Source organism: Lepidothrix coronata, unplaced genomic scaffold (assembly GCF_001604755.1).
Source record: "Lepidothrix coronata isolate B3197 unplaced genomic scaffold, Lepidothrix_coronata-1.0 Scaffold168, whole genome shotgun sequence".
NCBI classification, from domain to species: Eukaryota; Metazoa; Chordata; class Aves; order Passeriformes; family Pipridae; genus Lepidothrix; species Lepidothrix coronata.
Window position 1 is genome coordinate 1036991 of NW_016690348.1, and position 26345 is coordinate 1063335.

General features: G+C 44.6%; 1 protein-coding gene across 4 annotated transcripts; it reads left to right on the plus strand.

Annotated features, from left to right (window-relative positions):
* Positions 1-26345, plus strand: BMF (Bcl2 modifying factor). 4 transcript variants are annotated; one of them, XM_017829776.1, is made up of 6 exons: positions 1-74; positions 1354-1518; positions 2434-2754; positions 3691-3854; positions 17817-17914; positions 26113-26345. In XM_017829776.1, exons 3-6 carry the CDS (start codon positions 2439-2441, stop codon positions 26135-26137), a joined length of 603 nt encoding a protein of 200 aa, XP_017685265.1. In that variant the 5' UTR covers positions 1-74; positions 1354-1518; positions 2434-2438; the 3' UTR covers positions 26138-26345. The 4 variants fall into 4 exon arrangements, with proteins under 4 accessions (XP_017685265.1, XP_017685267.1, XP_017685268.1 ...); XM_017829778.1 differs by lacking the exons at positions 17817-17914; positions 26113-26345 and adding an exon at positions 8482-8689; XM_017829779.1 differs by lacking the exons at positions 17817-17914; positions 26113-26345 and adding an exon at positions 5238-5342.

Consider the following 26345-nt stretch of genomic DNA (forward strand, 5'->3'; position numbering starts at 1 on the left):
CTTTGGCCGTGAGGAGGCGGCGGCCGCGGCTCCCGGGACGCCCCGTCCCCGCGGGACGCCCGTCCCGATTCTCGGTGAGTGCCCAGAAAGCCCCTTCGCCACTGGGGCCGGCCGCTCTGAGCCAAGTCTCCGGTCAGCGCGGCGCCGAGGCCGGGCGCGATCGTGACAGGGAAGGGGGTTCGCCTCGGGGCAAACCCCCGCCCGGCCGGTCCTGCCCGGAGTCCCGCGGCTGCGGGGAAGCGAGGAGAAGGAAGGAGAGGGCGGGCTGAGAATGAGCTCGGCTGGCACCGGGAAGGCAGCGATTTGCTGATGCAGGCGGTGGCTGATTCTGCAGGCAGCGCTGCCCCTCTCGGGCCGTCCCGCAGGGCTCGGGTGTCTCGTCCTGCGGCGCTGCCCGAAGGAGCCGCGTTTAAACCTCTTGGCTGGGGGCACATCTGCGAGGCTGGAGCCCGGGCGGGGAGGAGTTAAGGGCGGCCGGCGGTGTCGAAGCGAGGCCGGCCAGCTTTGTTTTGGGACGCTGGCACGCACGTGTGCGCTAAGCCCTCCCTCCGCTCCCGGCCCGCCGCCTGTCAGCGCGCGCGTGCGGCGGCCCCGGCCGGCGGGGTTTGGCCGCTGGCTCGGGCAAGGAAGCGCCGTGGGTCGGACACGGCGCCGGGGACGCGCGAGCTCCCGTGCCCGTGCGCCCGCCGTCGGGCAGAGCCCCAGAACCCGAGCTGTCCAGTGTCTGCGCTTCCCGGCGTGAGCTGCGTTTGGAGGGAGTGGAGGGAGTTTCAGTGAGTTGTAGGATGAGTTATCCTTCACGCTGCCTCGGCATTCTCTCTTCGGCATTTTCGAGGAGCTCTTCAAAAAAGGTCGGACTGTACTGCAGGAGGTTGAGTTAAACTTCTTGCTCTCTAAACCCTCTTTTGTTCAGTGTTTGCTCTGTGCCTTTGCTGCACTTTGAGGAATGCCCGTATCCCAGCGGGGTTGACAGATGATCATCCATGACTGCCTCTTGGGGCCCGTAACTCCTTTCGGTATGCTTCTTTAAGCCATGGATGAGAATGCTATGAGTGCTGTGCCACTGCTGTCATCCAGCAGAGCTGGACCAACTGTGGGGCTGGTACTTGTTCTGCTATGAAGAGACATTTTTGGGAGTTGTCGCTCAGCTGAGTGAACTGCTGAGATGCAGCAACTTAAATAACCATAGTGCCCCCAAGTTAGAGACCTGCACAAATAGTTCTTGCACTGCTCAGTCCCTTTGTCTCCTCTAGAGTACTGGTGTCCTGAGTGCTGCTCACCTGGGAGGAGATGGGAGCACCAAGGGCAGCGCTGAACACATCCTTATAAAATTATTATTAATGTCTCCTTCAGGCCTGAAATTCCTCTTGCTAGTCTTCCATTCTGTTAAATGCTTCGCAAACCAGAGCAAAGGAAGAGACATGAAGAGTTGAATTTCACTGCCTTGTTTGGAATTGGGTGGAAATCCTGGAGATGGATCTCTTAGGAGTCTGTCTTCCAATTGGGTTAGATGCACAGGTAACAGTAAAGGGACTTGTGGCACTTTTGGTAATTCTGCTTCTAATTGCTTTATGTTTGCAAAGAACTCTTAAATAATGATTTAAGGCTTATGGGGGTTTTTCCCTCCACCATATTAGTCCAACTCTGTACTGTAACAGAGCTCAGGAATGTTTACTGTGGCAACAACAGAAGTCCTGCTTTAAACACTGAGACCAGCAATGGTCTTCTTTAGTAGTAGGGTGAACCACTGCAGTGACAGTGCATGTAGGCTTGAGGGTAAGAGGGGTAAAGAAGTGACTGCATTGCCAAGTTTGGGACATGTCTTAAGTCGAGCTGAGGGAAGAAATGAGAAGTTCAAAGGAAAGTTGGCTCTCACAGAGACAAGTAATGGAGAGCCTCACAGAAATGGCTTCGCCAGCTCTCGAGTTTTGCAACCACTGGGTTTTGTTAAAAATCTGGCCTTGCAGCCTTGTGATTACAGGAGTTCTTCTTCAGTAACCAATAGGTAGGAAAAAGTGAATGAGGTATATACCATAAAGTTCAAATACAGCAGGCTAAAGCAAAGCAGACCCCAAAGAAGCTGACTGGCCACAAGGCTTTTGGAAGGATTGGGGTTGCCTTTTAAAACAATGTCTTTTCAGTTTCCATGTGCTGAGAGGTTGGGGGTTGGCTATCTACTTGTGAGCAGCTGTAGAATTAGAGCTGTTGGTGGACTGTTACACGTGTGAATTTTGTCTCTCTCTGGCCCAGCACTTGAGGACTTCTGGTGTTCACCACGAAGTCACTCGCCTCTCCTGCTCATGCAGATGGGCAGCACTGGGAGGGAGGTGTGGTAAAAACAGTTGTGTTTTATTGTTGGAGCAGAAGGCATTATCTCCTGGACAGCATTCTTGCTGTGTCTTAGCTGTTTCCTCAAATGTCCCTTTATTGCAGGAGCAATGGATCGCCCCAGCTACCTGGAAGAGGACTATTCTAGCCTGGATGGGCTGGACGATGACGTGTTTCACTCTGATGACTTTGGACTTGCAGGTCAGCCTGGTGAGATGACTGCAACTGGCTTTTTCACACAGAACCAGTCCTACAGCTGCCTTCTGGGGAGGTTTCAACTATTCCCCCTCACACACTGCTGTGGTCCCGGTATCAGGCATCCTGAGCAGCAGGACAAGGCAACTCAAACACTCAGCCCGTCCTCTTCCAGTCAGGATGTTATGTTGCCTTGTGGAGTCACTGAAGAGCCACGGAGACTCTTCTATGGTAAGAGCACTCCAGTGTCATTAGCTTTGCAGCAAGGAAACTGTCCCTTTAGCACTTCCCCAATCAAGCAAGGTTTCTTTCATTAGGGCATGTTATTAAAGGACTGAAATTATTTTGCTTTGGTCCAACTCCCTCAAGAAAGATAACTTATTTTCTTACCTTTGCTTGTTCACTGCAGGAACCAGGCACTTGCTCATTGCTTCTGCTGTCTTTGATATTCCCTCTCTTTCGCTTTTTGGCTTTATTTTATCACATTTGATTTTACTGCTAGATGTTCAAGTGCTCACTGTACCTTATATCCTACAATTTGCCTACATTTTTTAACTACTACTGGTCTCATCTGCATAGGAAGACTCCTAGAAGTTTTCAGTGGAAAGAGGGAAATGCAAAAAGTTAGAGCGTTTAGGCTCTTTACCAGAGTTAAAGTTGTTGATTAAATAGCATGTCCATGCAGTATTTTACTAGCAACTGATGCGACACCATTCAGTTTTGTGTATCCAATTCAGCTTTAATTCAAATCAGTACCACTAAATGCCAGAAAACTGAGAAAAGTCTGAGAGAAAAGATATTGCAACCTCTAAGAGGAGACAACTTGAGGCAGAGATCTTCTAAAACTGCAAAACTGTCATCAAAAAAACCCAAGGACTTGACTGAACTATAAACAAGCAAAAAGAAGCAACTGTAAGATCCTGCCACTCATTTCACTATGGAAAGCAACACAATGCTCTGCTTAATCTATATAAGTCTATTTAAAAGCTGAGCAAATGTTTTACTCCATGATTACGGTACACAGTCATTGTTTGGGCTTCAGGAACTGGACTTTAACATGAGTCAAAAATTTAGGATTATGTGCAGCTCTTTCCTACATGAAGCGTACTGAGTAGAAAAGGTAATCTTCGCACTGGACGAATTACTCTTCTGATCTCTGCTTTGCAGGGAATGCTGGTTACCGTTTACATGTCCCTCCAGCTGGCTTTGGGTTGGATCCACACCTCCAAGAGGAACCTCAGGAAGGTCAGCAGGAAGCACGTGCTGAGGTGCAGATTGCACGGAAGTTGCAGTGCATTGCCGACCAGTTCCACCGGCTCCACATACAGAGGGTAGGGTGTCTCTGGAGGGGAAGATGGGGATTTACCTATCCAAGAGTGGTACTCTAGAAGACTGGCTCCAGGCATCAGCTAAGTGGGCTGTACTTCCAGGTAGCAGAATGCCAACAGCAATAAAATGGCAGGAGTATCCTGATAGATTTTTGCTTATGCTAGATTGCTGGCTCTTCCTAAAGATTGGCAAGGTGGAGGGAAGAGAATGTGTGGGATTCCATTTTCTACCTGGGAAGGTAGCTATTTTGTGTTAGCTGCTGCTATTCCAGCTCTTCCAGTTCATTAGCAGCGGGGTTTATGAGGCTTTTCCCAGGGATCTCCTCCTTTCTATTACAGCTTTTACTCTTCTTTTCCACTTTTGTCACCACCACCATCTTCTCTTCTGTGGAATAAGTGGCCATCTGTGGCTTATGTCAGCTCCTCATCTTGGAGATAAAAAGAAGCCTGGAGTCTGTTCTGACACTCCTTGTTGTCTAAGGGTAGTTCTATGTAATGTTATAAAGTATATTTAGATCGTGCTAGACTTGCTAGCAGCTCCTCTGTCAGACAGTCCTAGCTAGCATCTCAGACTTGTGAGTAACTTCCTCACAACAAAAGACAGCTGTAAGGTGCCATCAGGTCTGAAAACCACACTCCAGATTCTTGATTTTGTTTCTTAAAGAAAAAAAAGAAAAGAAAAAAGAAACCCTGCTATTCAAAGAAACAAAATAACCATCATCCCCAAAATCCCTGATTCTTTCTTCCTTGCCCTCCTTCCCCTGTTGAGTAAATGGAAATCTCAGCCCATGCAGAGCTGGTCAGAGGTTGCAGAGGTTTGGCAGTAGGTAATAGTTTGCCACTTCTATGCAAGCCCAACAAGGAGAGTGTATCTGCTTATATATGAAGAAATTTTGCTGACTTCAGAGGGGGACAGAAAGTTTATCTCACTCCAAGTGAGCTGCTGCTCTGTTAACTGTGGGATCTGTTGCAGCCCTTCTCAAAGGTAAGTGAGGATCTCTGTCCTGGCCAGAGAATTTGGCTTGTGGCTGGGTAAAGGTTTGATCCTCTCCGTGTCATCTGAGACATAAGGGAATTCTGCGACTCATCTCCTAATAGCAGGAGGATTAAAGAAACTGTAAAAGGAATATTACTCTGTAGAAATGTAGATGGGTCTATGAACGTCATTTAGCAAACTGCAGGAATAACGAGTTACCACGAGATTTTTAACACGTGTTGTTTGTGGTTGAATGGGGTTTTCCGCGGTGGCGCCTTTTCGCCAGCGATAGCTGCAGACCCCACTCCCTCGCCAGGCTCTCACAGGAAAGGGAAGGTTTAACCATCCCGCCGGAGGAGCCCTGCACTGAACTGGTGGAACTGGTTGTAACTTGACCCCTTTCGTGTCAGGGGAGTGTCCATATCTGATGTCTGTGCCTTGGAAACGCGTCCAGGAGCGCCCACCCGAACCGGCCCCACTAAGGCTGCCCGGGGTCGGGCTCTTTGCTGGCCCGGAGCTCCCGGTGCCCGCCCGGCCCCGCTGCCAGGGCCGGCGGCCAGCCCGGCGTGTGGGAGCCGTAGTAAACAAAGGCGTCCGGCTGCGCTGGGCGGCCCGGCCCGGCCCGGCCCCTGGGGCCCGGCAGAGGAGGGGCTTCGCTCTTTGTTTGAACTGGAAGAGCAACAAGTTGTAAAGGGGACGGGAGCGAGGGCCTTCGGCCATTTGAATTTGAAAACAAAGCATAAGGAAAAAACACCCAAAACAAAACAACCTGAAAACTTAACTTGAGGACAGAGTAGTTCAGCCAGTGGTTATCCACAGCCTGACCCTGGGATAGGCCTTGGCATTTGGATCTGTTAAGGGATTCTTTCTTGTTTGTCAGGAAAACTGAGTACTGAGCCACATATTGGTGTCCAAGGCACTGTTCCCCATGGAGCGTTTTGTTGTCATGCCCAATCCCTTCCCTCCCAGCCCTGCATGGAGGATTTCCTTTGGCTTTTGGCAGAGATCCCCTGTGCAGAAGCCCCTCTGTCCTATGTGCAATGACTTTTCCTAGCCCGTTGGTGAAGAAGCAAGCGGTCTGCCCCTGGAGACACGTGAACTGGTTTACAATGTGCTGTGGTTTGGAAGGGGAAGCCTCTGAGACATGAAAAACTGGGCTGTCGTTTATCTTGCTGTGAAACTAATCCCTGATTTGGATGCCCTGTTCCAGCTTGTCTCAAACATTTGGTCAAAACCAACTTTCCAGAGTGGTGTCTTGAATCAGATTTAAAATACCACAAAGTTAGTCACACCAGTGTGGTCTTGTGAAGTTCTGAGAGAGAGCAAGCTGGTTTTCAACAAGCTGTGCCTCTTTTCGGAGCCTACAAAACATCTTATCTGTGAACCAGGGAAAAGAAAACCTGTGTGCCCTTTCAGTGGGAGTTAGGGAAAGACTTTTAGTATTGGAATAGTGCATCCAGTTAGCTCAAGAGTTGTCCTCTCATGGCTCTTGAGTTCTGTGAGACTCTCCAGCAGTTCAGGTATGGCCCCCATTCTCCTGCTGCAGCAGCAAGTCTGTGTTGACACAAAACTTGCTGGTTAATGTACATCCCTGGCTGAGAGAGAAACTAAGCAGGCAATAGCTGCTGAGGTTGACGTCACTGAGTTGTCATTGGACTCAGCTGCATGCATGGTCTAACCCCATCCCACACTGGGAACCCTGGAGAGTCACTGTTATCTCTTCCCTGGGCTTCTGGAGCTAAATGGTATTTATTCTGTGGTTCTTGGCTATACAAAAGATTCTTGGGTATGCATCTTGTAAGAATAAGAAAGTTGGCTGCACCTATGCTTGCTTTTGGCATGTACACCATTTTCAGAGTTTCATTTCCTATTAATATGTTAAACAGAAAAAAGTAGTTTAAAACCTGGCTTTTTCATCTTTAGAACAGTGCTAGAGCAATAACACGACACTCCCTAGAACTCTGTGGCTTTTATCTCCTTAAGATGCTGAATTTATTGTAAGAGGGGCTTGAGAAACCCTCTGTGTTCCTAAGTAGCAAAGCCTGTTACAGGTTGATCCAGTTTGCAAAAGTTCTGCAGAATGACATGCGAGACTCATCTGTGTTTTCTTGAGTTCTTTACTACCTCTTACCTGATTGAAGCTGTGTTTCTTCTGGCAAAGTTCCCCCGTTGTACTTTTTTCACCCTACCCCTGGAAAACTAAGCTAGAGCCAAGCCGTGTTTTCTTCAGGAGAACCCAGGACCTCCCACCTCCTTCTTGGTTTGGAGCAAGTGTGCCTTTGCCTGTGAACTGCTTGCTGTAGCCCAGTCTGTGGCTGATCTTAAAGACTGTACTCTGAGATTATGGAGAACAGAGCTGAGCTTAGGGGATCTGCTGGTTGGTTGGCTGAGATGTGCTGCCCACACCCCATATGCCCAGGCTGTGGCAACAAGTGCTTGGGCTCTGCTTCAGGTCCTGAGCAGGTCCTGAGTGAACTTAAGTTTCCTTGCCTTCAGGAGGGGCTTCACTCTGTGCTGAACCAACAGTGTATTTCACGACATGATGTGCTGCTAGCTGGGATGTGAGTAGACAATCAGAGACAGCGGCAGCAGCAGCGTAAAGCCACCCCAGAGGAGCACAGGGTTATACAGGGGTGGGGTGGATGACACTGTATATCAGTATCACACCCCTTCAGTTTGACTTGCTCCATTGAGACACTGGAATGCTACAGCTTTTTTCCAAATAAAATAACTCTTTTTAAGCAGGCTGCAGCTTTGAGGGGACTGCTTTTATTGCATCTCTTCTTCATGGAGATAAGATCACTTCACAGGGGATAAAATTGTCTCTTTAAGAGCCAAGGAGTGGTAGCCTTGAACAGTTCTGGGCTCAGGTCCAAGCAGAGCCACTGACTTGCTGTATGACCTCAGACAAGTCTCTTGACCTCCTTGTGCTTCAGTCAACCCATCTGGAAAGCTTGGTTTAAAAAAAGCTGAGCCTCAATGAGAACCAGATGCTGAATCAGAGCTGAGCTTTCTTGAGTAAATAAGTGCATTACAAACAACAACAAAGCCCCTTTCCAACACATCAGGAATCCTGCAGTTGATTTGGATATGCTGACCATGCTCAAAAAGCCTCTGTGGATCTAGCTATAGAAAACTTTGTTTCTCTGAATTCCCCAGTTGGTTCAGCAAATAATTCTCACCATTGCTGCAAAAGGCTTGAGCAGCCTGTGGAACACAAATGGCTGCATCCATACTGGCTGGATGCAGTATGGCTGCATCCATACTGGCTGCGGGCAGACAACTAGGCATGTACCTGTTTGCCTCAAGCTAATGACAATGACATTTCCTCCTATCCAGGAGGAAATGTTATTTTCCTTTGAAAGTGAAACCTGTTACAATTTGCATATTTTTTCCCCTCTGTCTCTCATGAGAGTTATCAAAGTCTCCTCTGAGACACTTCTGCTTATGCAACAGGAGTCTGCATCTCTTTTCAGAAAGTCATTGGCATGAGAGAGTGGGCACACAGTGCTACATGTGCATCATTTATCACAAACTTCATCAGGCTTTTCTTCATTGTTTATTAACGGACAACCACGGAATTTTTAACAGTTGCTTTTTTTACACTAGTACTGTTTGCAGGAAACCATTCTTTATAATGACTTTATGTTTTAGGAAAAATCTTCAGAAAAGTTTCCTAATAATGTAGTGCAGAGACTCAGACTGTCCTGCGACTGAGCCTGTAGCACCGGCAGCTCCATACTTTACTTGTACCTGCAGTCTCTTTGAGACTTGGGTAAGTGTTGTCATTCTTTTGTTTCCCTAGCAGGTCAGTATGTTTCAGGATCTTCCCAGCTGGCTAGTGCTTGCTGGTCCCTGCTGCTGCTGTGCACAGCAGTGGGTCACCTCTTCAGCTCCACTTTCTGCACGTTGCCCATCAGTGCAGGACTTGAATCTCCAGCTGAGGATGCAGGAGCATGGTGAGGGAGTGAACTCCTGAAGTTAGTGAGCCTGGTTTAGAGGGCAGGGGGTAGAGTGAGTGTGAGGTTGGGAAGACTGAGATGTAAAACAAAGTTCTCGCGGGCTACAGAACTGGAGTCCTAGGCTTGAGGAAAGGAGGTTGCCATAAGGGGAAGAAGAATTCTTATGGTCAGTGGTGTCAGAAACTTGATATGAGGAAGTGGAGACATTTTTTTGCTTAATGTTGTTAAATTTTCATTCTTTTTTCTTTTTTTTTTTCATTTTGACCAATAATAATGAAGGAAGAGGTGGGCTTGGAAGTGCACCTTCCCCTATGCATACAAATGATACAACAACCTATTGCCCCTTGCCTAGCACCCATTCTGAAATCCTGCTGCCTGTGGAGCTGATTACTTGACATTTAGGTTAACAGAAACTTGCTGGACCCTTTCACATCTGATCTGAAATGGTATTCTTTGGTATGTTAAGAAACTGAGAAAAGTACATAGTTATGCCACTGTATAAATCCATGTTTCTCCCATATCTTGAATGTTACATGCAATTCTGCTTTTCTTCTTCCAAAATGATGCAGCAGAACTGCATCTTTGAAAAGGTTCAGAGAAAGTCAAGAAGGATGATGGAACTTCCATATGAAAAATGAAAAAAATGGGCTAGGACTGCTAAGCTTAAAAAAAGACACAAAGCAAGAGGGAAGCAATATTAAACAGAAATCAAAAGTGACATGAAGGAGATGGATAGACCAACTTCTTCCAGTACAAGAACTAGGAAAAATCAAGTCAAGCTAGTAGGATCCAGTTCAAAGTAAATGAGGGGTTTTTTTTCATGCAACAGGTAGCTCTGTGGAGTTCCTTGTCAAGGCATATTGTGCATCCCAGTGCTTTATCTGGGTTCAAGGGGAATCGAGACAAGTTTATGGCTACTGAAGCAGACATTAAATAAACAGAAACCAGATCTGACTCGGGAAGTCCTAAGCTCAAACTAGTTAGATGCTGAAAGAGTATTAGGGGGACCTATTGCATGTACTTGCCCTCAGCTTTTCCTCAGGCAGCCACGTAATGCTGCTGTTGGAGGCTGGGCTATGCAAACTCTTGATGCAAGTCACATACAACCACTGTGTATCAGTTAAATAAAAACCACAAAACTTTTGCATCAGCCTAATCTAGCCTTCTTCTCCATGCTTTCAGATGACAAGAGATTTAAATATATTATGGGTTTGTTCCTGCTTAAAATAGGGGATGATGTTAAAAAGCAAAACTTCCTGCCTAGCTCTGGTAGAGGAAGTGGGCAGAGGATAAGAGAGCTGGGTGGCAGGAGAGCCCTGCAAGCTCTATGCAGTGGTGCACCGTGAATCCTTCACCCTGCCAGATACAGAACTGCGCTGTCTTCAGGCAGTAGGGCCACAACCTCAAAAGACCAAAACTGCCCACAATAAAAAGCACAAAACAGTTCTCCGGGACAGCACAGGTGAATGGTTTTGCAGTATTTCTAACATCAGTGCAGTGACATTAATGTTCAGTGCTGATGTTTCTCCAGTACAACCCCTGTAGTCTCCACAGGCTCTTTTGCCTTTCCTCAGCTCTCAGAGCACTTTGCTGGCTGTGACAGTGGTAACATGCTTTGCCCTTGTAGCCGTGTGACAGCTGAGAAATTATTTTTCAATTAAGAAGTAATTGCAGTAATACCCCACTTCTTTTTTTAGTGTGGGAGACTAGAAAATGCAGGTTATAACTTGATCGAGATCATGTAAAGATTGCTCATTGGAACCCAGTTGTTCTGCCTCCAGTCCTCCGCTTAGGTTGGTTGATCTTATTAAGATAGTGCCAACTCCGAGGGGGATGATGAGATGTTTGGACTGATTATTTATGGTGAGGAGTGTGTGTTTGTATTTTACTCAATTAAATTTTATGGTGGAAAGGCAGGAAAGCAAGTGCCCGAGTGCAGTCCTCCTTTGTTTCAAGCCACTGAGGAGGAATGTCCTGCCAGCCTTTTATAGTCCCCATTTGTTTTGGTTTTTTTTTTTTTTTGTTTCTCCTCGATAGCTACCCTTGCCAATTTCAAAGGACCGGACCACAGCAGGACAAATAGTGATCCAAAAATAAAAGTAGTGAGGCAACTCCTGTTAACCCAAGTTAGGTTTTCCCTGGTGCAAGGCTGACCTGAGGAGGTGCCGACCCTGGGCTGGAGCCCCCGAGGGCCAGCGGGCCCCGGAGGCCGGCGCGAGGAGGAGCGGGCGGTGCGTGCGAGGGCCCGGCCGGGCCGTGTTTGCGCTCGGCGGCTGTGTTTATATCGCTCGCTAAATTTAGCCTCTGAGTCATCGCCACTGCTGACGAGAGGCTGCGCTGCCCGCAGGCGCCAGCCCTGCACCTGCCCTCCCGCCGCCTCCCCGCGCAGCCGGGCGGCCCCGCGCCCCTTTCCTTCCCCCCAGCGCCAGGATATTTTTCCTGTAAAAACTTTTAAAGTGTTATTTTAACCAAACCCCGAGGCAGACTTTAATCACTAGGGGGGGTCTCCGCAGCAGTGAACAGTTTTGGGAGCACCTCCCTTCTGCTGGCGAGGAAACGGATGCCAAACAGGTCAGTGGGTCCCGCGGCCCGTGCAGGGCAGGGCATGGACGCGGTGGGCTGTGGAACAGCTCTGCCCCATCATATGCAGGCTGAGTAACAAACCCGCCCGCTCTTGCTGCTGCCGGCCGTCGCTGGGGGGTGTGAGGTGTCCTCTCCTGGGCATCTCTTCCATCACCCTCACCCCCCCCACCCCGAACATGGGGGCGAATCCCCCCGGACCTCGTACCACAGGTAGAAAGCGGTATCAGGTGCGGCTCTGTGGAAATGCAGGTCCCTTATTTAGGGTATTTGTGGAAAATAAGCCAGCGTTCCCCCCCCCCCCCGGGGGAGGAGCAGGAGGGGAAGGCCGGGGGCCTGGGAACGCGGTGGCCGATGGTTGCCCTTCCCAGGTTGCCGTCAGCTGGCTGTTACCATGGCGGCTGTCTGCTTCCCCTTCCTGCCCGCTCCGGAGAGGAAAGCGCGAGTGGCTGCATGTTTGTTTTTGAACTACAAGAAAGTTGAGAAAGGGCTCACCTGCGCAGCTGTGCCGGCAGCAGGTTTGGGGCAACAGCCGTCGCCGTTTGCTGCTCAGACCTAGCGCCTCAGCAGGAGTTCATGCTGCCCCTTGTGCTTGGGCTGGGCCGGCCATAAATGGGTTTTGGGGGTCTCCTGCGCCCCATATCCCTTCTGCAGCACCCGGTCCTCTATATCCTCTCTCCATAAACACATGTTGCTTATCTTGATGCAAAGTCTGATGGAGGCTCATGAGAAAGGAAGCAGTACTTGAGATGACACCTCCTTCTACCACAAATTTAGTCCCATGTAAGAGCTGTTGCAAGCCAGAAGGGTGCAGATCCCCAAGGAAGATCTCTCATCCTCCTCTCTGTGTCACCACAAGAAATCATGCCCCTAAACTCCTCTTTCATTTTTTTTTTCTCTGTTACTGTCTCATTTTTTTCCCTTGTAGTTTTTACACATGCATTATTTTTTGGTCATTAGGGATCACAGCTGGAAAGATTTGTATTTGACTTCCATTGGCCTGCATTTCTCGCTCCAGTGGGAGACACCTTCTGTAACCTCTGTTGCTTTGGGGACTGTGACTTTTTAGTCTTTCTAAGCTAAAGCATATTTTGTGGTAGCACAATATGCCTCCAGCCACCTGGCAGCCAAAACAGCCTCGGAGATTAGTCAGCAACTGCTCCCAGTGTGCAAGTATTTTTGTATTCAGTGAATAAATAAAATCCCAGCAACTTGTTGCTAATACTTGTATTAGTCATTAAAGGAAGAATGATGTTTTTATGTACACACGTGCTATTATTCTTCTTTTGCTCTAATAGTGCCATTATGACCATATTAATCCTTCTAGTTAAGATGGGATCAGAATGTGACCCTTAACCATCTGGAAGCTATGAAGCAAAGTCAGAAGCTGCCCGTGACATCAAGAGGGTAGACAGGTACCCTGCTGTGTATGTGATAAAAATGTACCAGACCCACATACAACGTGTATATGATGAACATATTCTTTACTTTTTTAAGTAGAGATATTAATGGCATATATGTGTCAGGTGGAAAAGTAAATCTTACTCATCTTTAAACATTTGTGCTCAAGGATGCACAGAGCTGTGTCAGAAGAACAGCATTTTCTTTGGGGTGCGTAACCTGTCCTGATTTTCCCTTGATCACCGCGTGCAAGGGTGCAGCAGGAGTAAAAAGGTTTTGATGTCTGGGTGCCATTTGGCAGATATATATCTGTATGCTTACAGTGTGGAACCGGTATTAGGAATTAATTAGGGGGAGGGAATAAATGTCGGGTCACTCATGTCCCTCTTTCATTTGCTTCCAGTAAAAGTCTTGCATGTTTTTTTGTGCTTGTTTACCAGGATTCTGGCTTTTGGTTCAGCACAGTTCATGGAATAGGCTTCACTAATGTGTACTGTTGCTGCAGAGGACATTTTTCCTGTAAAATGGCCTTTCCTTGTGACTCATTGAAGCATTCATGTTAACGCTTCAGACAGACAGTCTCTTAAGGATATCCCCTTTAAAAAGCAGCAGCTGCAATAGGAAATGGTTTTATGTGTTTCCAGCTTTGTGTTGACTTACTGTATTCACAAGTCTAGTCTTCTTTAGTTACAGTTAGTAAAGAGGGCAAAAGGGGCTTCTTTCCTTCGTGGGAAGGGAGCCACAAAAGGGTCATTTTGTCGCTACCGCATGGAGGTGACAAACTCTTCGTCCCTGATACTTTTGTGCAGTAGTGACTCTGAGGACTGAATTATTTTGATAAGGGACAAATTGGCATAGTGAAGCTTAGGGAAATTATACACCAGTCTTAGTTATGAGTCTTAAAAAAATGCTTCAAAACATATCACCTATAAAAAAAATAGTTACTGAATTAATGGAATCACTCTTCTTGGTTTTCTGTCCTTCCTGGTAACTAATTTATACCACACCAAAAAACCCTCAGTCTTGAAATATTTGAGAATTTTGATCTTGGCAGAGGTGTGTCTGGGGAAAAGATACAGAAACTTGTGAAATGGACATTTTTTATTTCTTTCCATAAATTGTTTACTGCAAAAAACATCTGCCATTTCCATTCTATGGTTCTTGTCCCATATTGAATTAGTACCACCGAAAGCAGATCACCCCAGAAGTGAAGCCATAACTCTAAACCCCATTAGCTAGGCTTGCTGCTGAAGCAAATAGTCCCATCTTGCTCCTCGTCACAAGCCACCTTTCTGTTGTCCTGGCACAAGCATCAGCCTGACTACACGATGCCATGGATTAGGATGACCTATTCAGTAGTAAAGGCAACTTATTTATCAGATTATTTCTGGCCTTAATCATTATCTGGCTCTAGTTCACTTTCCTGCACTGCTATAAGGAGAGGACAGTATGAGTGGGCTGCTTCAGTGAAAGTGTGTATAGGATCAAGTACTGTGGAAGGAAATGCTGACTGAATACAGCCCCACAGAAATACAAGCAAGCCCTAGGTATAGGAATAAAACCTGGAAAGCTGCCCTCAATCTAGTGCTTTATTTTTTCACTTCAAAACAAAATTAACGGTGTCAAAGTCCTTCAAAAAGTTATTTGAGATGTTATGCTTCTTATAGGCAGGGGAAAACAACGGTAAAGTATTTCCTATTCTGCTCTTGCATGGAAATCTCTTTCAGTGTCTTAAGCAAATATGGGAAACACTTTTAACTGGAAAAGGACAAAAATGCTGTACAAAAAAGTGGCTTCAAGAGGTAGTGAAATAATCACAATAGCATATGAACTTAAAAACATATTAGAGTTTTTCTTGCTATTTGTCATACCACATCCCATTGGTTATCCTTCAGGTCTGTAATCTGTCTAAAAGTACAGCTCTAAAACTCTTATTTACAAAATAAAAACAAAACCCAATACCTTCCTCAAAAAGCTCCTCCTCTTCAAAAAAAATGAGAGGAGCATGAGCTCAGTCATTTCATTGTGTTTTCCAGAACATGGTGTCCTTTACCTATCACTGCAAAGAGCAAGTAATCCTTTTCTCCTGAGGTGCTGAAGAATTTGGAGGAGACAGAATATTTGGAAAACTGTTAAAAGCACAAAGCGGCCTCCTACATGAAGTGGGACATTAATATGGGAGTTCTTACATGTGTTTGCCCTCCCAACAGTGTGGAATAGTTGAAGTTGTACATCCCAGATCAGCGCTGCTCTTGTCTGCCTGCAAATTAACCCGCTTTATAAAATTCCATGAGAGTTTCCATTAAAGAGGGCCCACCAGTGAAGCTGAGGTATATTTCAAGTTTAGGATTTCTGTACCAATTTTTAAACATCCTTTTGACTTTCCCTTACTAAGTCTCTATAAGACATTTTTATCCTCTTGGCTGCCAATAGAATAGAATAATCTGACAAAGCAAATTGTCTTCAGAGCATCTGTAGTATGTTTGTCCACTGTGCTCTCCTAGCATAGTTCCTTACTTGTGGAAACTGTAGAAGACAACTTTATGCTTGCATGCCACTTCATTGTCATCCTACCCCACGGAGCAGTCTGCCTTAGCTGTAATAGCATGATAAAAACATGATATCTAGATGTCATAGGGACACTGTGGTTCCATGTGCATGTTTAAGCAGGTTTGGGAGCGTGGCTGTATGGAGGAGCGTGGCTGTATGGAGGAGCGTGGCTGTATGGAGGAGTGTGGCTGTATGGAGGAGGACGAGAAGAATCTCTGGAGTTTGATGTGGAAGGACAAACCTGGTCAGAGATACGAGTAACAAAACAGAAAATATCTTGCTTTTTGAGATCAAATTGGGTGTTGTTTTTTTTAACTTAGCCCTAGGGGATAGTTTATAAAAGATTGATTTCACCTGTAAGCCTCGAAATGCCTGGGCAGTCAGGACTGATTGAACCCAGGGCTGATTACTTTGAAAGAGGTGATAGCAGGCTCTAGAGCCACTGTCTGTGGGTTATGCTCCGAACACAGTGCTGTTGAAATGTGTGATGGGATCTGTGTAAACTCTTCTAAATCCATTTCTTCTACATCCACTTTTAAGTCTTGAGGATAAGAATAATGACCCACTGCTAAGATACAAGACGAATACAGGTTTTCTGAATCCTGTTTTGCATGTGCTTCTGATTTAAATGGCACAGATCTACTCAGGCTGAAATACAAACATAATTTAATGACTGTTTGGGAGGGCTTTGAAGAGCTGACACATCTCCAATACACCAACTCCAATTTCAACTCTCTCTTATTTGTGATTATGTTGTTGCCTAAAATGGGAGGAAAAAATTCTCCAAACAATATTAGGTATAGATAAGATAGAGAGCAGCTCTTTTAATGGAAGCCGCCTGGCTCACGGAGTACAAAGGTGCGCCTACACACAGAGTTCTTACACTTTTATATCTTTTACTAATTATCATATCTAATGGGGACATCCAATCCTAAGACCCCTTTTGCCCTGGTACCACCCTCAGAACTGCCCCACTGGAGTCCTTCCAAGGGTCTTGAGCCTTCTATCTTGTTTTGCCTACCGTATCTCTTGTTATTTCAGTCCAGGTGCATGTCCCAACAGAATGTTCTTGCTAAAAATCTATTGTCTTGAAAAGAGGGTTAAAAGATGGTTAAACTGAAGCTTCAGGAATGTGGCACACAAACTGTGAGAAAATAACAGTCTAAAGTGAAAGAAAACTACAGCTACATTAAAATCTACAAAAAGCTAAAAATCTTAAAATTCTAAAGCATCAATGTAAAAAATGCCTTGCAACCGTGTTGTTCTGCCCTGTTGGGCTAAGCTGAGATGAAACATCTTGTTCATATAATGTGCTTCAGTGCTCTTTTATGAACTTCTCTGCACTGAGACTAAGTTGTTGGAAGCCAGTCTTCTGTTTCCTTGTCTGCTGGGGATTGGGGAGGGGGGAGAGGGGGCGGAGATTTGGGCTGGTTTGTTTTGTTTTCCAGAAATTATCATGTCTGCTTAGCAAATATGGAATTCTGGATGAGTAAATGAAGACTGACTTCTAACAGAGGGTTGGTTATTGAGGTGAAATAGTATCCCAGGCTGGGCAATGTAAAGAGAAACCCACCTGTTTGTATGAGATGCCATTAAAGTGCAGGAAGGTGGGGGTATAATCGGGGCCACTTTTGCAGGGGTTATTACTATAACAAAAGGAGGAGCAGTGTCCCTGTCCCAAAGCTGCATTATATAGTCTGGTGTCCCCCTGAAACTCAACTCCCATGTTTCTTCCTTGACAATGGGACCTGAAATAACCTCTTGGTTTTGGGTGTTTGTGTGTTTTCAAGTATGTTCTTGCTTAAGGTTTAATTGGCTCCAGTCAGTAGGAAAGGGCTCCAAGGCTGATTATTTATGGCTTACTGTCAAAAGTGGCTATAAAAAGGGCAGTATTATCTTGGAGATGCTGGGAAGGAAAATGTGGTGGGGGGAGGGTGGGTGGGGAGTGTGTGTGTGCACGAATGTGTTTTCTTGTACTAGATGAAATCAGAGTTTTGCTGTCTCAGCAGTGTGGTTTAAATTGAAGATTAACCCTTTGACCTTCACGGTGTCAAATCACTTACAGATGGATCACCAGTTATATTTTTTCTTTTTTTTTTACTTTCGGGGTGAAGGGGGGCTTTTTTTTTTAAAAAAAAAAAAAGGTTGTTTGTTCATGCAGCTGGGGCTTTTGAAAGGCTCAGAAGCCAATCTGATTAAAAACAGCACTTGGCTAAACTCTGCAAAATCCTACAAGCAAAAAAAAGTTTAATCCTCTTGTGCACAATGCATAAAGGGTCTGCTCTTTTCTTTTTGTAATGTTAGAGCTACAATTATTTCTGGAGAACTTATCATTTCCCTCTCTCCCCTCATCCTTCGCTGCACCCCCTTGTTATGCTGATGGGATTAAAGTGTCTGCTCTTGAAAAGTGTAACTGAGTTGTTATTGGAAAAGAGAAGTGGTATGTTGCAATTTTAGAAATATAAATAACCTTGCTCCAACTGTTCTTGTCTACAGCATCAGCAGAACAGAAATCAAGTGTGGTGGCAGCTTTTTCTCTTCCTACACAACTTGGCCTTAAACGCGGAGGCGAACAGGAACCACGCTGGGCAGAGGTGAGCTTCGCCCGCCTGTTTCAGGCCGCATCCAGTCTGCAGGGAGCACTGAACAAACACTGGTTCGGGGGCGAGACATTGCACACCGCCGGCCGGATGTGAGGACTCTGACTTTCTGATACTCGTCTTCAAGTTTGGGTGTTTTTATGGACTCTTCTTTGCTGCTGTCTGCCTTGCGAGGCAGGGAGCTCTTGTCCAACACTGTCAAAGGAAAGCCAGAATGTGGGTGTGTTTGGTAAAGCTTGCTGCTGGTTCCCCGCACCGGTGACCTCTGTGCAAGGGAGGCTTCCTCTGCCCTGTGTATTAGGTGATGGTAGAGTGCAGGAGTGTCATTTTGGCTGCTAGTTAAAAATTATGCTAGTTAAAAATGATGCCTGGGATTGATGACTAAATGTACTTTGGGTATCTTCCAGAGCAGAGATGCTCAATGCCTCCACATTTTTAGCAATGAAAAGCATTCAGGTAGCTTAAATCCATGGGGTTACTTGTTTTCTTCATTGGTTACTGTTCATTTCATTTCACCCTCTGTGAGAGAAAATCACAAAGAAATCTGACCTCTTCAGTCATTCCATTGGGCACCAGTTGCAGCTCTCTCACATGAAGTTGTTCTTTGTTATTGCCATCAATAGAAAAAATTAAACCTTCCTGGAGTTGCTGTTGACTAGTAGTTTCTGCTACTGTTTGCTTCCAGTTCAGTGTTCTCAGTGCCCATGAGCCAGCATGAAGCCAAAAACCATGCAATACGACACAAGTGTCATTCTTCTACAGTGCTAATGTATATGTTTTTACTAGTTTTATGATGGGTGTTTATTTTGTTTTGTCTTTCTTTTCTTTTACTATAGTGTGGTTGATCAGGAAGGCTTAGATCCCAGGCATCCAATGGTTTTGCTTCAGGATTTGACAGGGAAATTAATTAGTATCTAGTCTGATATGTACACTGTACAAGCAGTCTGTCCATTACTTTACTATGCAGTGTTTGGAGGCTGCTGTAGGCATATACTGACTAGCAGCAGTAATATTACTTCAAGGGAGATCTTCTAGCAGTTCCCAGTTTGTATGCACTCAGAAGTTTGTCCATATGGCTGACACTATTGGACCAGCACAGGGAAATTAACCTACCAAAAGGAAGTAGCTTTAAATATTGATAGCTACTTTTCTGTAGCCTTAAATATATTTAATTCACAAACCCAGTGACAACTAGGGTAAAACGCAAACAGAAAAGCAATACAGATTTTTTTTTTTTTGACCATTTCCATATTACCACTGCACCTTGTTCTATGTCTCAGATGATACAGGCAGCATGAGGCAGAGCTGTCCAGAGAATGGCTCTTCAGTTGTGTTACAAATGTTGACTGCAGGTGTTGAGAAATTCTTCTGCTCTTGGTCCACTCTGAAAAATAAGCATTACTGTACGGAAGAATAGTTTACTTGCACATACTCTTTCCTTCTCCACCCCTCTCTGCATATTCTTCTCTAATTCATGCTTTCTCTAGGAGTTGTGTAATCTTATCATTGCACTGTAGTGTCTGGTAACAGTTTGCTGAACAGAGTTAAATTTGGACCTTCTCCCTCTCTCCCAGCCCTATTCTCTTGATTTGCATCCTGCTCTACTGTGGCAAAATGTACTTTAGCTCTCTGAAAGAGGTCCCTAAGCCTTTTTCACTTTCATATACTCACAGGTACTCTCTTTCAACATAAGGAGAGTTTATGTGAGAAAAACTTTTTTTTTATCCTTTTATGTTATTTTTCTAGCTAGAGCTAGAGTAATATGTTTGTCCATGATGGTTAATAATTCATGTAAATGAATCTCAAGTAATATTTTGTGGGGTGGGTTTTATGGAGAGGGAGGGTGGGAGGGTTTTTTTAGCGGGGGTATTGTTTTTGGTTTTGTGTTGTTTCTTTAAGCATGTGCACTACAGAGTTACCCGGAGTGATCTAAGTGATCGCTGTTGCTGACTTTGCTGCAGCAGTGTGGAAGCCACTCTCCGCCCATGTTGACAGAGACGAGGCTTTCCATACCTTGCTTTGCACAGTCTGCTTGATGTAAACGCTGGTTATTGGAGAAAGAGGACTTAAATGGTGGGGAAAGCCTGAGGGGCAGTGCAAGCACAGACTGAACTAGGGACTCCTGAGGAGCTGAATGTTAAGAAGACTCTTAAATGAGAAGGTCTTTAAGAGCCAGGAGTGCAGAGGCTCAGGAAGCAACGTAGCAATGCTGCCTCCCTGCATGGCATGCCCTAGGATGTGATGCTTGCATTTTCCCACTGGTTGCCAGGACCCCTTTATCAGGAACAGTCAATGCTACATCATAACAGCCCTGCAAACTATAAAAATTCAGCAACTGCTTCTGACACTTAAAAACCATTGTGAGCTTTCCCCTTCCCCTCTGCCTTGACTTGACGGCCAAACAGGCCAATAAGGCCTGTCTTCTGGATGAGTAAGCTGGAAAGATAGGTCTGGTACTGGTGCTTTCTGTTCTTGTGACCCAACCAGTTTATCTAGGGCAAGACTCTTCTTAACATGGAGAAACAAGTACCTGAAATGGTTCCTCAGTCAGGCTGCCTGCTTCAATAGAGTCATTTGGCTCAGGGAAAGATACATCTTTGCCAGTCCGTATTTCCCATTGCAACAACAGACTTATCAAAATTGGTCATGCCAGGGTCTCAAGTTAAAATCTACTTGAACAACAATACTTCATTGGAGACATAGAGCTAATGCTAGACAAAGGCTGACTTCCTGCAATATGCGTGTTGGTTACTGGTGCCAGAGATTTACAACCACTGATAATATATTTTAATTATATTTCATATCTGCATATCTTGGAGAAAGGAAGTATGCTCTGTCAACCCAAAAGTCTTACTTTGCTTCGTGTAGATTTGGAGGGGCAGGCTGGTTATTCAGATATGGAAAAGCAACTACTTCATACTTACAGTCTCACCTACTTGAGAAAATAGTGGGAAAATTTCACACATTTATCAAAAAATACACAGATGCACAGCACCCATGTATGTGTCACCCATTCTCTGTTACTAAGGCCTCTTGAGCACCCTCTGAGGAGATCTTGCCTGCAGAGTAGCTATTGCAGTGTGGCCATGGACATAGGTCAGTTATTTGGGGAAACAGTTCCAAAGAACATGGTTTAGATCCTGTTGGTGAACGATTATGCTCAGGTTTTTAGGTATTAGTTCGTTTTGGTGAAAAGAATGGAACACTGTTTCTCTCTGTGCTGTAAAACTATGGTCTAACAATTTAGAAAAAAGAGTTGGATCTTTCTTCTAAAACAAATGCCTATTTTAATGAACAGTTCTTAAGAAAAGCTCGACCTGCTGTTGATGGTACCAGCAGCCTTGAAATATCTTGCTTCCCTTCCCCAGATCTCCAAAATGGCTTCAGACCTCACCTCTCTTTCCTTGAGGGATACCGTTCTTCCTATCCCTTCCCAACTGCCCACCCTTTTGAATATCTTGTAGCCTGCCCATTCCAGGATCCTGCAAGCCTGGTGCTAGTAGGGAATAGTTAGCTTTAGTTTTATTTCCTGCAGTTCTTGAAAGCTGAGCCAGTAATCACAAAGTGACTGCCCAGGGATAGCTGCAAACTGCTGCAAATAGGATACAACAAAGGCAGGGGAGAGGATGAAACTGCATGGAAAGGGTTGCTGATGGATCTGTGTAGGGCTGCAGCCTTCTCTCAAGGTGCTGATAATCCCTGGTAGCACTGACTTCCTGCATAACTGATCACATATCTCAGTTTAAATAGCTGGTTGTTATTAAATATTTGTTGGCTAAACTCTGGTTTGAGGAGTCCTGAAAGAAACTTCCGTATCATCCTTTGTTTTGGAGCTGTGTATCAACAAGAGAATAGAGGCAAGGAACCTAATCTTTCTTGATGTAGAAAGGGTGATTGCAAAGGCATCTTCCTTTCTACTGGCTGTTTACTTTGTCCTCTCAAGCCTGGATATGGGCAATGTGTGCATGTGAGGTTACTGCAGTGCTGGAGTTGTTCCATGGCAGTCACTGGAGCTGTACCCAAGGTGGAACTTCATTCGGTGTGGCACTTGGCATTCTTTTGGGAAACAGCAGATTCTGACCATTAGTAGACTAGGGAGAAAGGTTGCTTTTTTTTTTAAAGAAAAAGCAAAATTACTTGAGGCAGTTATTGCAAAGTGGCCCTGTCAACTCTACAATTAATTCCACCCTTCCACTGCTAGTCCTGTCCCATATCTCTGCTGAACTTGTGGGAATGGTGAGACTGTGACATGCTGAATGGTGTGCTATGTAAAGGGAAAAATAGAGAAAGCACTCAGTATAAGTGCTAGAATCAAAGGAGAATGCAGATTTGTGGAGGTCTTGCCTTGTTTTGCCAGCAGTATTTACTGCGGGATTGTAAGTAAAAGAACCATAGAATGCCCATTCATATTCATGGGAGCTCTGCACATGAACCGAGCATTATTGAGTATTAGCATAATTTGACTACAAAGATTTTAATAATATCTTTCAAAAGAGTCTGTTTTTCAAACTGGCATTTGTGATCATTTGCAAAAATGCCTACCTGTTGCCTTTGTTTTAGCAAGAAGAAATACCTCAAGGAATTGATAAAAGGTCCTAGGACAATCTTTTACAGTTCCTAAAGACTTCAGTGGTCTCTGTTTCTTTGGTTTGCATGTGTTCACGCTGGTGTTACACAGCTCAGTTCTTCTCCACCAGGAAAAGCAGAAAAGACCAAACACATCAATGCACTGGAATGTAATTGTGTGTGTGCGTGCATGTATGTGGGTGTGTGTTCTTGAACTGAATGCAGTCTGACATCCCCTACCCCTTCTTTCTTCCATGTGCCTCATCTTCCCCCTTAGCCACAGAAAGGAGGGTCTCTTCCTGTGAATCCCATGCTGGAAGTTGGTTTCTGGGAAGCAAAACCTAATGTCTGTGGGCTGTTTTTTAAAGCCATGTTTCGGTTCTGTCTTCAGACTCTGTGCTGCCTTTGGGGAATGGAGGGGTGGGAAGGGTAGATTCTTAAACTGTTTTTAAAATCTATTATGGAAATTTTGCATGTATAAAGTTATTCTTAAATCTAAAGGAGCCTCCCCAGTTTGTGGACACAGCTCCAGGAGAGCATCATCACAGATTCCTCAACTCAGTTTTTGATCGGACTATTGTGAAAGAAGTATTTGATGACAAAATGGGGAGAGACTGGTGCATTGGAAAAACAACATTGTCAGGATCTCCTTAAATACATGTCAGAAGTTAGGCTTGTAAAAGGGAAATTTCAAAATAACCCGAGGGATTTGTATGTCTGTTTCCACTGTGTGCATTTGAAAATCCTGCCACTAAATTTGAGTTTGGGTATGTAGATGTTGGGGATTTTTTTGGTTAAATTAATCATGTATCTCTTCTGTTCTCTTCAATGGTATGTAGTACAGTCTCCCATGTTTCTAGGTGAAATTCGCTGATGAAAATACTGTGAAATATGAATTCACATTTTCTTCCCCCTTCTTTCATGCCTCCTGCTTCCTGCATGACTTTTCTACTTTGGTGGGATACTTTAAAAAAAAAAAAAGACTTGAGAGTCCTTCACCTGGAAAACAAAAAGGGTAAGGTGAGCTAGAATTTGCAATGTACTTAAAAAACTTCGCCTCAATGAAGGGTTTCCCCATGACTTCTGATATTCACCAGAATATGATACTGTCCTGCTGCAGAAGTAAACCCGATGCTCTCCTGTGAGATTTCTGTCTGGATTAGTCCTGAAGTGCACACACCTTCTTTGCCATGGACTGAGACCCAGTGAGAATGTAGCATTTTGTTTATTCTGGTTGTGTGCCTCCAGGACTCCTGCCTGTACCAATGGTGACTGGGCAGAGCTCCTTTTGTTTTTGTATCTGTGCAGTATATTTGCTTTGTGCTTTCTTCTTTGGTGCTTTTTAATACTTTAATACTTGGATTTTTTTTTTCTAATAACTGGTACAATTTTTAATAAAATTGTTAAATTCTTTGTCTGTGTTCTTTGTTTTATTTTCTAATGGATGGAGGGCATTTACACAGCCGGCCCATTCTGGAGTTATCCAAATCAGTGATAAAATTTGTCTTGTTCAACTTTGAAAATATCTGGTAGATCATTTTATGTGCACCCTAATAACAAACCCTGCAACAAAGACAAGATTTCCTTTCCAGATTGGACCGCTTTCCTAGGGCATAATTTGATTTATAAAATAGTCTTTCAAGAAGATATATTCCCATGCTTGGACAGAGAACTGCTGCTCCTTGGAGTTGCATGGTTAACTTGCTGCTTCAAATCAGGAAGCTCTTGTTAAGACATACATGAGGTGCATCCTTCGAATTTGCAAAATGTGAACTTTAATTGATGACTGCTTTCCTACTACCTACGCAGGTACGTTCAAAGGCATTGAGGCCTTGAGAATAAACACTCATTGCTTGGTAATCCTACTAAGGAAGTATGGTTCTCACTGGTCTTCTGATGTAAAGGCAGCAGAGGAAGGTGGTCATGGCTTTGAGAGTGCTTGTAGAGTGGTAATGACTCCTTCAAACACAGCCATGAGAACGTCTTGGCCATCCCAGGCACAGCAAGACACGTGTTTTGGTAATCATCAGGCCTGTCCTTAAGTTTTCCTCTGTTCCTATAAGGAAAACTCACCTCCATTAAGTAACAGTAGTTAACCTGGGTGGAGCAGCAATGGTGATGTGTGTATCGTGAATTATTTATAATATAGCTGGTCAAATTCCTTCAACCACATTCCTCCTCCAGTGCAATGCTGCCACAGTGTTCATGGGAGGCTTTAGGGAACTGAGTTAACAATCCTACCCGATGTTAAGTTGCCTCGGCTGGTGTGTGCATGTTACAAAAGGGCCTTTCATTCCAAGAACACATGATGTGTATGGTATGAAAAGCCACATGTGCATCTAAGACCACAGGGGGAAAAAGACAGTTTTTCTTTTCATTGTATTAGATCTAGTGAGAAGTGTGTCCCCTGGCCAGCCTCATGTGACCATGAAAGAGGCTGTTGTAACACCCTGATACGAGGGGACAGACATGAGATTGACTTAGATGGCAGGCTTGGCTCTGAATTTCCTCATTTTCATGTGGTTAAATTCTCACCATTAATTAAACTCTCACTCTTAAAAGCTTTAATAATTCTTGTACTGAAGAGAAGAATGGCTTTTAAAAAAGGAATGGTTTGTGATGCTACCCCAGATGCATTGCACCTTGCTCAAAGCAAAGGCAAGTGCACAGATGTATGGACAGCCTCCCTTCCTCTGAGATCTCCCAGATTAATCTTGGCTCTTTGGTTTGGCTCTATCATGACCTGCTGTCTGTCACTCACCTGTGACAAAATAGACTTAGGAAAATGGAAACATTTTCAGGGTTAGGCATCAGGACCAAACACTACAGGCTGGAACATTCCTATTGCAACATTAATACCATTTTTTTTTGTGTGTGTGTAGTTTGAAAGAAACTGGATATCCTAGAAAATGTGCTTTAGAAAAGCTTTTTTTCTTAAAATACTAAGCCTGCATACTAACAGGGCACTTTCAATTTATTTCCAACCATGGCCCCTCACTTTCTGTGCTAACATGACTAGCACTTTAAGAGAAAATTAGTTTTGTTATTAACTTCCTAGCTGTATGCTGTAGGGACAAGGTAAAAAGTTTAAGTAGGATTACTGCTTCAAGGAAAAAATGTTTATCAAGAAGTGCTCAGCCTGTCTCGTTAAAAATAATAAAGCACTCTGAGGACGAGAAAGTTCCTTGGTTGCGCAAGCTACTGCACAAAGCACTCTATTTTCGTGACTCCGGCTGCTGAAGTTTAGAAGCCACTATAGTGTATGGATTGGGGAATATTTTTCAAGCACTCATAATATTGTTTTTTGGTGCAGTAAATGTGCCGGTCCTCAGTCTCTGCAATGTATTTGCAAGCTTGGAAGCAGCTCTACTAAGCAGCTTTCTCCTTGTGCTCTCATACCTGAGTAATTCAGATAAGATACAGCCCCATTTCCTTCTTTTGCTCACACTCCTCACTCCCATTTCTATTTATGGAGAGATGGGGATAGAGAAGGAAAAAGCATCCTGAAAGCAATTTTTTACAGATTTGGGAGGTTGGTGTTAAAATGCAAGAGCTGCAATTGTTTCATTGTTCATATCGCTGGTTCCTGTTGAAAGGTTGAACTGAAAGAAACCTGTTTCCAACAGGAATCTAACAAAGAGCGGACAATAGTTTCTGGTAGCGAGTTGTCTTCCACCTGACATGATGCATGGTACCCTAACACACGTATGAAGTCGGACAACAAACCACCAGGCATGACGCATTGACATCAGTATTCATATTCCTCTCTGTAAGTCCTTTAAATCTTGATTTCTCTTAAATGAATTATGTTCTCTGTAACGTTCATAATGGACTCTTTTCTTTCTCCATTAAAGTCTGT